The sequence below is a fragment of the Eptesicus fuscus genome, chromosome 10 (assembly GCF_027574615.1).
Source record: "Eptesicus fuscus isolate TK198812 chromosome 10, DD_ASM_mEF_20220401, whole genome shotgun sequence".
Lineage (NCBI taxonomy): Eukaryota > Metazoa > Chordata > Mammalia > Chiroptera > Vespertilionidae > Eptesicus > Eptesicus fuscus.
The window spans coordinates 11,423,427-11,435,692 of record NC_072482.1 but is presented as its reverse complement, the minus strand read 5'-3'; the positions used below and the strand labels follow the sequence as shown (position 1 = coordinate 11,435,692).

The window sequence follows — 12,266 nt, the reverse complement described above, 5'->3', positions numbered from 1 at the left end:
CTAGAAGGAAAGAGAAAAGCACACCGAGACTCACAGGAGCTGCGGAAGTAAAGGCAGAGGTACGGAGGCGCACGCGGAGAGGGCTGGCAACTGAGTACGCGGCTGGCTTTCTCAATTGAGAGGGAGACAAAAGCTCCCAATTGCTCTGAACTCCAGTTCTGGGCGAGACTCTGGGGACCCAGATTCATACGGAGAGAAATTGGACTGTCTGGCAGTGGGTGAAACTCGAGGGCGGCTTTCTCTCAGAGGTGCTTGCAGCAATTACCGAGGGACACTGAGAACCAGGGGACTCTTAGGGCAGGGCTGACGGGAAGCCATTGCTGTTTGCTCCGCCCTGAGACTCAGCCCCATCCAAGCTGAGCGCAGAGGCTTTTGCATATGAATGGCCTGGTCCTTTGAATTCTAAACTTACCTAACAAACTGTAGCTGAGCCAGTGAGACCCAGAACATCCAAAAGAAGGCCCAAGGCCCCACAGCAGCTTGTATTGCTTCACAGCTGGGCCTCATCTGGACACCTCCAAAACCCAAACAAAGAAGAGGAATCTGCAGATCTCTCCGTAGCTCCTGCTGGGTGGCCTCAGGCAGAGGCTAAATTAGCACCTCCTTGGAGATCCAAGAGCCAGTGGACCCAGGGGTCAGAGTGGGACCATCCAGATTACAACTCCTCAGATCCATAAGGGACACACGCTGGGGGCAGACTCAGTGAGCACCAAAGCCCCACTGAAGCAATTCTTGTCTCATAAGGGTGTCTCCAGCACAGAAGTTCTCCCATCGTAGACACAGCTGATCCTCACAGACAATTGGCCTGGATGTCAATTCCCCCCAGTGATACCAACAACAATCAAGGCTTAACTACAACAAGACTGTGCACACAGCCCACAAAGGGGTGCACCAAGAGTGTCCACCTCAGGTAACTGGGGAGGCTGAGCCACTGGGTCCTATAGGACACCTAGCACACAAAGCCACTCTATCAACTCAGGGAAGCAGCCAAAATGCGGAGACAAAGAAACAGGTCACAAATGAAAGAAATGGAGGAAAGCAAATGACTGGATATAGAGTTCAAAACCACGGTTATAAGGTTTTTCAAGAATTTTCTAGAAAAAGCCGATAAATTTAGCGAGACCCTCGAGGATATGAAAAAGGACCAACTAGAAATTAAGTATACACTGACTGAAATAAAAAATAATATACAGAGATCCAACAGCAGACTAGAGGATCGCAAGAATCAAGTCAAAGATTTGAAAATACAAAGAAGCAAAAAACACCCAACCGGAAAAGCAAAAAGAAAAAAGAATCCAAAAATATGAAGATAGTGTAAGGAGTCTCTGGGACAACTTCAAGCATACCAATACCCGGATTATGGGGGTGCCAGAAGAATAGAGAGAACAAGATACTGAAAACCTATTTGAAGAAATACTGACTGAAAACTTCCCCCACCTGGTGAAAGAAAGACTTACAAGTCCAGGAAGCACACAGAACCCCAAACAAAAGGAATCCAAAGAGGACCACACCAAGACACATCATAATTAAAATGCCAAGAGCAAAAGACAAAGAGAGAATATTAAAAGCAGCAAGAGAAAAACAGTTACCTAAAAGGGAGCACCCATACGATTGTCAGCTGATTTCTCAACAGAAACTATGCAGGCCAGACGGGAGTGGCAAGAAATATTCAAAGTGATGAATAGCAAGAACGTACAACCAAGATTACTCTACCCAGCAAAGCTATCATTCAGAATTGAAGGTCAGATAAAGAGCTTCACAGATAAGAAAAAGCTAAAGGAGTTCATCAACACCAAACCAGTATTATATGAAATGCTGAAAGGTATTCTTTAAGAGGAAGAAGAAGAAGAAAAAGGTAAAGATAAAAATTATGAACAACAAATACATATCTATCAACAAGTGAATCTAAAAATCAAGTGAATAAAAAATCTGATGAACATAATAAACTGGTGAATATAATAGAATCAAGGGCATAGAAAGGGAGTGGACTGACAATTCTCAGGGGGCAAGGGGTGTGGGGGGAGGCAGGAAGAGACTGGACAAAAATCGTACACCTATGGATGAGGACAGTGGGGGGGTAAGGGCAGAGGGTGGGGTGGGAACCGGGTGGAGGGGAGCTATGGGGGAAAAAAGAGGAATAATTGTAATAATCTGAACAATAAAGATTTATTTAAAAAAATAAAAAATATAAAAAAGAAACTGGGAGCCATTTGGCTTCTTAAACCTCATTTTTCTCCTCCCTCCACCCGCTGGACTGAAAACCAAATGCCCAGTTCTGTGGTTTGGGGAGTAAGGTCTAGTGTTCCCCTAGGGAGGCAGGATGGTCTATCGGGTGCATGGACCCTGGTCAGAGATCTGTATCCAGATCCTGGCTCCACCATATACTAAGTGACCTTGGGTAAGTCACTTGTCCTCTCTGAGCCCCCATTCTTGCTCTGCAACATAGGGATAATCCTGTACTTAGCTCACAGGGTTGCTGTGAAGAGTATATGAGACAATGTACATGGAGTACTTAGCACAGTGCCTGGCACCCAGCGGGTCCTGAACGGACATTAACTATTGTCACTTAATTTATCTTTTGCCTTCCCAGGCAGCTCCTGGTCATTTGTCCTCTGCCACCCAGAAGGACTAGCTAACCAAACCCTCTTCCAGGCTACGCCACCCCCATTTCCCCTCAAGCTAAGAACTCCGTCTCGCTAATGAAGCTGAACTCTCCTCCCCCCATCACCCATTCAGAAGTCATTAGCAGGATCTCCACAATTAGGAACAAATGGCTTATAACGGATGGCATCCAGGGAGGGCGGCTGGGATGGAAGGGAGTGAAGCTAGAGCTTTGAGGGCCACAGGGAGCTGCTATGAAAAGAAAAACAAGTCTTGAGACAGGAGGGTCTGTCATCTCCAGTAGGAGACCACCCCCTCATTTCTGCCTCTGAGAATTCGAGCGGAGGGAGGCGGGGGGGAGGCAGCTCTCTGCGGAAGCCAGGTGCAGGGCTGTTCTCGAGGCTGAAGGATTCCGGCTCTGTGCTTCTGTGCTGGGTCCCAGTCCCACCACGCGTGTGTTTAGGAGGGTGGGATGCGCTGGTGCTCACGGAGACAGCCTGAAGGGCTGAGCTCTGAGAATGGAGAGGCAGAAGCACAAACCGCAGCTGGAGAGCTGGAAGCGTTAGAGGGAATCCGGGCCAGTGTTGCCCAAAAGGCTGGTCATGATTGATTGGTGGGTCATTATATCAATTTAGTGGGTCAAAAAATGAGGAAAAAATACACATACACATATACTTTTTAAACATTAGAGTTACTGGGTGAGCATAAACATTGTTTCATGACACTGTGTGTGCTGGGCGTCCGAGTAAAATGTAGCTCTCACTGTAGATCTCAAGCAAAGAGATCTTTATGAAGCGCTGATCTAGCTCCCGTTACAGACGAGGAAATGGGTAGCCAGGGCAGTGACAGGCCCGGACCGGAGTCACACGGTGGCAGAAACAGACCCTGGATCCCCCGGGTCCGGCATGGGGCTCTGCAGCCATGAGCTGGCCAGACAGGATGGAGGACCCCCTAACGAATTCTGGTTTAATTTGGATTGTGGTGAGGGGTAGCCAAAATAAACAAACCCCAAACACTTCTTTTGTCTGCACCCAGCTAACTTTGGCAAAACTGGGATCTAAATTATCTTGATAATTTCAACTGGGGTCTGGCTAGATTTAGGGGAGGGGCATCGGGAAGGTGTTTGGGGTACTGGCCCATCCCAAACCTGTCCCCCCAGGGCCACAGTATAACATTCTATTCACTTATCAGTCATTCAGCAAATATTTATGAAGCCCCATGGGGCACTGGCCCTACACACTGTGGGCTCATGGTGTTTGCTTTAACGGGGCTCCATTCTCATGGGGTGAGACAGACACTAACACGGAAGCAAGCGAGCCATGAGATGGTGGTGAGCGTTACAGAGGCTGGCTGGCTACCTGGGTTGTGTGGCCAGGGAAGGCCTCTCTGAGGAGCCATTTAGAATGAGGAGGCAACTCTCGCAGGACAGTGTGCACGGCGCAGGAAGGAGCCGGTGCAAGGCCTGAGGTGGAATGAGCTTGGCGGTGCCTCATGCATGGTCAGTGTGGCTGAGCCAATGGCCTGAGAGAGAGTCCCAGAGATGATCAGGGGCCAGATCACACAGGGACAATGGTGTGTGTTGTTTTTTTTTAAATCCTCACCCAAGGACATGCCTACAGAGAGGAAGGAAGGGAAGAAGAGAGAGAAAGAAACATCGGCTGCCCTCCACAAGTGCCCCGACTGACTGGGGATCGAACCCGAAACCCAGGTATGTGCCCTGACCAGGAATAGAACTGGCGACCTTTCGGTGCACAGGACGACGCTCGACTGACTGAGCTACTCTGGCCAGGCAGGGACAATGTTTTTTTATTTAATTCTACACGCCAGGAAAAACTGCTGGAGGACTTTAAGCAAGTGAATATAAGGAATTACGGAAGTGATAATAGAATTTCCTAACCTGCAGCTAGTAAACAGTCGGTGCCTAATAAGTACGTGTTGATTTGAATTAAGCAAAAAACATCTCTCCGTTCACTCACCGAAACAGAGAGTGGAGGGAACCAGAGTAGAGGAAAGGGGTGCAGAGAGAAAGGTCAGAGGTCAGCAGTCCCAACCAGGAAGGGTGCTGACCATGGGGAGACCCAGGTCTCCACCAGCCAGGCTTTGTCCTCCAGCAGAGACATAAAAATGAAACTGCAGAGGAGGGGGGCAAAGAGAGAGGGGCAGTGCAGACCATAAAACCCCCGAAGTGATTCTACACCTTTTTCCCTTGGAAAAAAAAAAAAGCTTTTTGGAAAAGGCTGTAAATTTTTTTTACACCAACCTCGTAAAAATGACATTGGCGCATTCTCAAATTAGAACCATTAAAATGAAAACCAGCGACGCACCGATACCGACAGGCCCACGTGGGTGGGAGAGGCAGGCCTGGCGCAGCCTGCTCTCAGGGCCCGTCCCCGCAGGCCTCGGGGACGCCTCCCGGGCAGGGCCGCGCCCCTGCCACCAGCAGATGAGAGCAGACCCTGGGCCCGCAGCCCTGAAAGGGGAAGGGCGCTCCTCCAAGAGGCCCCCTTTCCCTCTCCCTGCCCTGCGCCCCCAGTGGGGGCCTCAGCACCCGGGGCGACCCCGGGCGGCCCAGGCGGCTCCTCTGGGCCCAGACCAGCGGGTGTGGGTGCTGGAAGAGGCAGGGCCTGAGTGTGGGCGGTGGTGGCAGGGAGTCCTGTACCCCCCGATGGTGGTCCTGTCTGTGGAGTCCTCAGGAAGCGGGGTGTAAGGAAGTCTGGGTTCAGAGCCACCATGAGCCCGGCTACTGCCCTCACACTAGCCACTTCTGCAGGGGTGGGGTTTGGAGTGGGGCTGTGGGGGCACGCCATTCCCTTCTCAGAACAGAGGTGCTTCCCTGGGAGAAAACTAGCTACCCACTGGGAGGTGCTTTGAGTGCGGTCCTCCCCAGGTCAACCTTCACCCTCAGAAGGGGAAACATTCCACCCCCCTTCCGCGGCCCCAACTCCTGACCAGTAGGATAAAAACGCTGGCGTCCAAGGGGGTAAGGGAGGAGAGAAAAGTCACACTGGAAGGGAGGCTGCTAGAGCGGGTTGACTCTTTTCTGGTCCCCAAAGAGCAGGGGCCTGGAGCCCTTTCCCAGCCGTGGGCCCTCTCTCCTGCCCGCCCCCTGACTGGAGCTCCCTCCCCTAGGGGGACCTCCCTTTTCCTTGGAGGGGAGGCAGACCGGAAACAGTGGTCTTTGGCTGAGTAACCCAGGATGGGTACAAGAAGTGTGTGTGTGTGGGGGGGGGTTTACAGCTCTCTCCCCTGCTGGTCCTCGAAACCCAGCCCCTCACTCACCTGCCCCCTCCCTATTCCAGGGCAGGGCAGGGAGGAGCACTTTCTAAGCATGACCCTGCAGCTGCTGAGAGTAGGGGACTTCACTGACATGAAGTTTCTAATCTCCCTCTGGGGTGTCTGGGCCCCAACAATCCCTCCAGCACCTCCTGGGGAAGGGACTCGTTCTACGGAAAGGAAAGGAGGTGTAGGACCACCCGGCATGAGGGTGGGAGTCCCACAAACTGAAAAAGTGGGCCCCAGACCTGAAAGTAAAGACAACAGTAGACAGTGTGTGTGAGGTGGGGAGTGCTAATTCACCCCTGAGGCCTCCCCTTCCCGCCCCACCCCCCCAAGCAGCTTGGGCAGAGGAGAGCCAGATGGAGAAGAACAGAAATCTCTTCCATTCTTCGTTCCCCTGCCCAATTCCCTGACACCCCCATTCCTGTGGAGGGGGGTGAGTTAAAAGCCCATTAAAGTGCAGCTCCCCCCCCAACCCTTTTGAATCTCCCCACAGGATGTGCGCAGGGTGGGATTTGGCCCCGGTTGCCACAGCAACTGCAGTGGGAGTTCCCAGACGCTAAGCAACCCTCCTGTGACCCTCGCTGACCTGTCACCCCCACAACCTGAGGACAATAGGAGTGCGGCTCTGGAGGCCCAGGACGCCTTTCAGTGCAGCGGCCAGCAGCTCCGCCGGCCCCCACTGGGCCTGCTCAGCCCTCCTGCCCCAAGTCCTGCTCGCCTGGGCCAGAGTGCCCAGTCGGGCCCCCAAGACCTCCCCAGGCCCTCCACCTCCCGAAAGCTGGCACACATTTTCCCAGCTCTTCCTAAGCCCCTAACAGAGGTATCTGTGCAGTCCCCATATGAACATTTATTAACTCGTCCATGCAGGTGAATCAGATTAGGATAAAATACAAGGGCAACCTGCAAGAAAAAAGCCATGCAAGGGGAACCACGGGGGCGGCGGGGGTGTGTGTGTGTGTGTGTGGGGGGGGGGGGGGTGGTGAGGAAGGACTCTGCCTAGGTGAAGGAAGAGGACTGATGGGCAGCTGGCACGTCTGCTGGGTCCAGAGTATTCTTTAACAGCAGCTGGGGAATCACCAACTCCAGCGGCCAGCAGGGTCCCCCGTGCAAACTCAGGTGCAATGCATGTCTGCTGAAGGAATGCGTGCACCAGGCCCACGACACTCCCCACGCCCTCTTCTCACAAGAGTGAGGAGGTTGGAGACTAAGGGCAGAGTGGACGTGGCATGGCTCTGTCACTCACCAATAAGGGTGTTGGGAGAGGGGAGAGGGAGGGGGAAGGGGAGGGGGAAGCGGGGGCCTTGACTGCTGCAATGGGGCAGCCAGCCAGGGACCCTCTCTCCATCCGAGGGGCCTGGCAGCCAAGCTATGTCCCCCCTCCACCCCGGCCTCTGTTTAAACAAGCTCCGGCCTGCTGTTGCATGGAAACAGGCGCCTGCTCTTATTCCAAAGTGACGTGGCTGCCCTCCTCAGCACTGTTTGTTTCAGCCTGAAGTCCTGTCACCAGTCTGACTTCTGACTCGCCCTGTTTATCTCTCTCTCTCTCCTCTGTCAACTCATTATTCCCAAAGGCCAAGCTTGCATTTCCAGGGTTTGTTTACCCAGAGCGGAGGGACAGGGACCAACAGACAGAAGGACAGAGGGAGCGGGGACAGACCAGTGCAATGCTCACAGACACCCCTCCTCCCAACCTCCTTCTTCTGAAGTGGCTACTTAGGGCCAGTGGACAGTGTTGCTTCTGTTTGTTTGTTTTAAGAGACCTTTTAGGTGGAGAATGGAGTGCTCTCAATCATGCATCAATAGACATTTATTTAGCACCTACTATGTTGCAGGCCTTGCTCCCTCCATTTCCTACAGGGGACTGTGTGAGTGGCAGGAGCAAAAAGGACGCTGAACTAGGAACTGGGAGACCCCTCTTGCTGCCCTCTCACCTGTGATACGGGAATAATAATATCCACTCCTCCCCGCCCCCCAGATGACAAATGACACAACCCATGTGAGAGACACAGGTATTTGTTTGTCCTTGAAGGACTTCCTGGTTGGGACTGAGCGGGAGGAGGAGCCCACTGGGCCAGGCTCTCTTTCCTATGGTTTGTTTAGCCCACAAATCGGAACACTGGTTGTTGGGGGGCCCGAAAGTGTTACCCCTGAAACTTCCCCCACACCTCACTCATATATTGGGGGGTGGGAGCAGGGCCTACAGACGGATCTTATTTAATTGCACATTTTGGATTTTTAATTTTGCAGGTCTCTTTTCATAGTTTGGAGCCAACAGAACCTTTTTAAGTCTCAAATATTTTCCTTGGCCCCAGGCACTACGCCCATAGAGCCCAAATGGATAAAACAGCCCTCCGCCTGCCTCCAGATCTCCACCCCAGTTTATTTGTGAAACAGATATAGGATTTTCCAGGACTTTGGGATATTCCCCAAAACAAACAGGAATAGCTGGAACATGGAACACAGAGGGTAAAACATGCGTGTGCAGAGCGGAGAAACCTGATCAGCACACACAGTGCCTCCCCACCCCACGCATCTCCCCCGCCACCCAGTTTCTGTGCTCACGCTTCACTTTAAACACGTTTTAAAAGACATTCCCAGTTTCGGTATTTCTCCTGCCCACGCCTCACCCCCCATTCCGCGTAGAAGTGCGGGAGGGGGAGCTGGCCATACAAAATGGGTGGTGGGGTGTGCTTGTCATTATTTTGGGAGAGGGTAGGATTTTGCCCTTTGACCTCTGTCCCCAGTAGACGGCACAGGCACTGAGTCTCTCCCCCCCGGATCCTGCTTAGGAAGGCTTTCGAGATGCCAGGAAACTCCCAAGGCCCACCTCCCCGGGGAACGGAGACCGGCCCTTCCACTCCAGCCCCCACTGCTTGTAAGAGGAAGTGATTTTTAAAGCCCCTAGTTCTGTTCCCATCCACGCAGCCCCTGGGGACAGGGGTTTCACACCTGAACTGTATCGGATCCTAACCACCCACGGACGCCAAGGCTCGGGAGGCCCAGGATTTGGCAAAGGTCACACGAAGGGGCAGGCTCGGCCTTAACCCGGGTTTGTTCCGTTCGTGTGTCAGTGCTGGCTGACCAGCTAGCTCAGTGCAGGGTGCCCAGCTTCTGACCATGCTGCTCCAGGCTGACCTCCGGCTCCCAGGCATGTGGCGGGAGGGTAGGATTTTGCCCTTTGACCTCTCCCACTCCCTAGGGGCTGTGGAGTGGGAGGAGGAGCCCCGGGGTGAACCTGGGAGACAGCGTGAGGGCAATGTACACACATCCCAGCAGGCACGCACCTAAGGCCATAAGGCAGGGTGGGATCCCGGTGGGGAGGGGCAGGCAGGACCTGAATGTTCCTTATTCCCAGCAGAGCCCCTAAGGGCCAGTGCCACCAGCAGCGATTCGAGAAGCAGCGAGTCAAATAAGAGGAGACTCCCCAGCCGGGCTGGCTGGGCCGGTTCTCCTGAACTTGTCCAGCAGATTCTCCCTGTTTCCCGGGTGGGGCTGGGACCTGGGCCCCTGTTCTGTCATCACCCAACCAGGCTCCCCACCCTAGGGCCTCTCTAGCCACAGAAAGCCTGGTCTTGAACTCCTGAACTCTGCGGTTCAGAGCGGGAATGGTGGAGGGCAAGAGGGAAAGTGGATACAGACAGGGGTGCCCAGTCTGAGCCCTAAAAATGGAGGCGTGCCTTTGCCTCTGGCTCTTGGCCTTTTCCCAGCTGCTTTGGCCTCTGGTGTCTGGAAGTCTGATCTCTTCACAGCTTGAGTCAGGGGCCCAAGCAGACATGGAGCGGGAGGGGGGGGGGGTGCGGGCCTTATTTTACAACACAAATAAAGTGGAGATACCCTGTGTGCCCAGCCCCCTTCCCCAGTGGACACACTTCTAAAGGGAGGGTCTTCTCTCCACCCTGTTAGCGTAGCCAGTGTGCAGGAGCCCAGACGCCCGCCCCCGGGATGTACCCCTCGGGCCTGCTGCCCTGGTCCGTCTGTCCCGGCGGGCATTTCTGAGACTGTCCGAAGCGCCGTGATCTCAGGACCCCGAGTCCCACTTCTTCCTCCGGAAAGCTCAGCTCTCCCTTGGTGAAGGTGGCCACTAGCACGGAGGGCACAGCGGGGGTCCCTGGGAGCTGGACCTTCCCGAGATGGTTAAAGGGAAGCTGCCTGGCCCGGAGCAGGGGCGCCATGGCCAGGATGGAGTGGGAAGAGGCCTGGCGCGCCCCCTCCCTGTCCCCGTGGCCGCGGAGGGGCGCCCGCTCCTACCTGTTGCTGCTGGAAGTGCAGCAGATCCGCAGGGCTCATCTCGCCGTTGCTGTCCGCGCCCGCAGCCGCGTCCCTGCCCGCACCGCCTCCAGCAGCGCCCGCAGCCCCGGCACCGCCGCCGCCATCGGCCTGCCCGGAGAGGCTGCCCACGCCGTTCTGACCAGAGGGAGCTGACCTGATTGTCTCCGAGGCAGATTCCACCATCATGTCGCTCTAGCGGGACCTGGAGGGGGAGAAGAGGCGGGGGAGGGGCTGAGTGGGCAGGGCAGGTGCGGGTTCTACCCTGGGTTCAACCATGTCCCTCAACACCCCCACTTTACACGCCACCCCGGGCCTGGGCCATCTCCTCAACCTTCTGGGGGCTGCTCCTGGGACCGCTTTTGGGGTGCAACCTCTCCCAATGTCACCCTTCCCCTAGGCTCCGATAAGGGGCAGCTCCAGACTGCAGCTGCCCCCTCTCCGAACTTTTCCTCAACGTGACTTCCAGAAGACCTCTACATGGCAGGGGGCGATGCTGCCCGCCCCATACCTGTTCTGGCCTCTCCCTCCAGGCCAGGGCATGGGGGGAGGGGAGGGGAGGGGCGAGGGTTCTGCAAGAACTTAAAAGCAGATGAGCTATTCACTGGGACTCACTATGCTCCTTCCTCCTGTGGCACAAACACCTGGAATGGCCATTGTGCTTGTAGATAGGGAGCTCCCCAGGGCAGGGGCCTCCCGAGTCTTTTCCTGAGGGCACTGCGGGTCTAATCAAGATTTGCTCCACAGCAAAAAGGCTCCATTTGCCCAGCACCTACTGGGAGCCAGACTCAGCTTGGAGCTGTGCAGTGGAGGCAGCCGCGGCCACTTCTCCGCCTTCCCTTCTAAGGCTGGCAGGCGAGGGTCTGGCCAGAAGCAGACACTCAATAACGTTGTCTCCACGGGCACCACGATGCCTAATCACAAGACTGAGAGTGTTTATCATCCCGACCCGACAGATGGGAAAGCGGAGGGACCAGAGTTTGGGGATTTACAGAGGCAAAGGGTCAAGGCCTGAATTCCATACCCTCTTTTCCCCACTCCAATTGCCTCCCAGAAAGAGAGAGGGACAAGGGCAGTGAGGAGGAGGAGGCCTGGACTTCCTTCTACAACTTGTGAAGGTCCCACTACCTCGGGGGCTTGTACCCACACTGTGATGGGGGAACCTGAACGTGCACAGCTGTTCTCAAAGTCTGGGATGTATCCAACTACCCCCCAAAATCGCTGGAGAGGCACATGGATTTTAGTGAAACAGGAGATGGCTGGTATCCACCACTGATCTTCAACATGTCCTTTTATATATATATTATTATATAATTATTATTATTGATTTCAGAGAGGAAGGGAGAAGGAGAGATAGAAACATCAGTGATGAGAAAGAATCATTGATCGGCTGCCTCCTGCAGGCCCCCTACTGGGGATGGAGCCCACAACCCCGGGCATGTGCCCTTGACCAGAATCGAACCTGGGACCCTTGGGTCCACAGGCCAATGCTCTATCCACTGAGCCAAACTGGCTAGGGCTTCAACACGTCTTTTTTTTTTTTAAGATGTTTTTATTGATTTCAGAGAGAGAGGAAGGGAGGAGAGAGAAAGGAAGGGAAAAGGAGAAAGAGAGAAACATCAATGTGAGAGAGGAGCAGTAATCAACTGCCTCCTGCATGAACCCTGATCGGGGGACTGAACCCACAATGTGGGCATGTGCCCTGACCAGAAATGGAACTGGTGATCTTACGGTGCACAGGACGACACTCAACCAACGGAGCCACACCAACCAGGGCTTCCACACATGCCTTAAACTCCCTAAAACTCTGTTTCCTAGAGTCCTGGAAGGAGTAAATAAAACAGCACATACAAACCACCTAGCAGAGTAAGCTCCCATCAACCCCTTCTTCGCCTGCCCTATCTGTGAGGGGGAAGACCCTGAGGCTCAGAGAGGTCACACGCTTGGCCCAGGTCACGCAGAAGCCACAGGAGCAGCGAGTGGGGTCTGTCAAAGTCAGCAGTGTTCTCCCCTCCCTTCTTGATTCCCTTTTGGCCTAAGCAGACCCCACAACCACATGGTTTCCCTAACCCAAGAGGCCTTGCAGGTAGCAAATTAGAGAAACTACTGGAAAAGATTGG

General features: G+C 54.2%; 1 protein-coding gene across 5 annotated transcripts in view; it reads right to left on the bottom strand.

The window, feature by feature from the left end:
• The window catches only part of FOXP4 (forkhead box P4), a 53,966-nt gene that overhangs the window by 25,231 nt on the left and 16,469 nt on the right, over positions 1-12,266 (bottom strand). For all 5 annotated transcript variants that reach the window (XM_028135716.2, XM_054721707.1, XM_054721706.1 and 2 more), the window contains exon 2: positions 10,129-10,351. In XM_028135716.2, coding sequence (XP_027991517.1) covers positions 10,129-10,335 — 207 coding nt within the window. In that variant the 5' untranslated portion in view covers positions 10,336-10,351. The remainder of the gene's footprint in view (positions 1-10,128; positions 10,352-12,266) is intronic.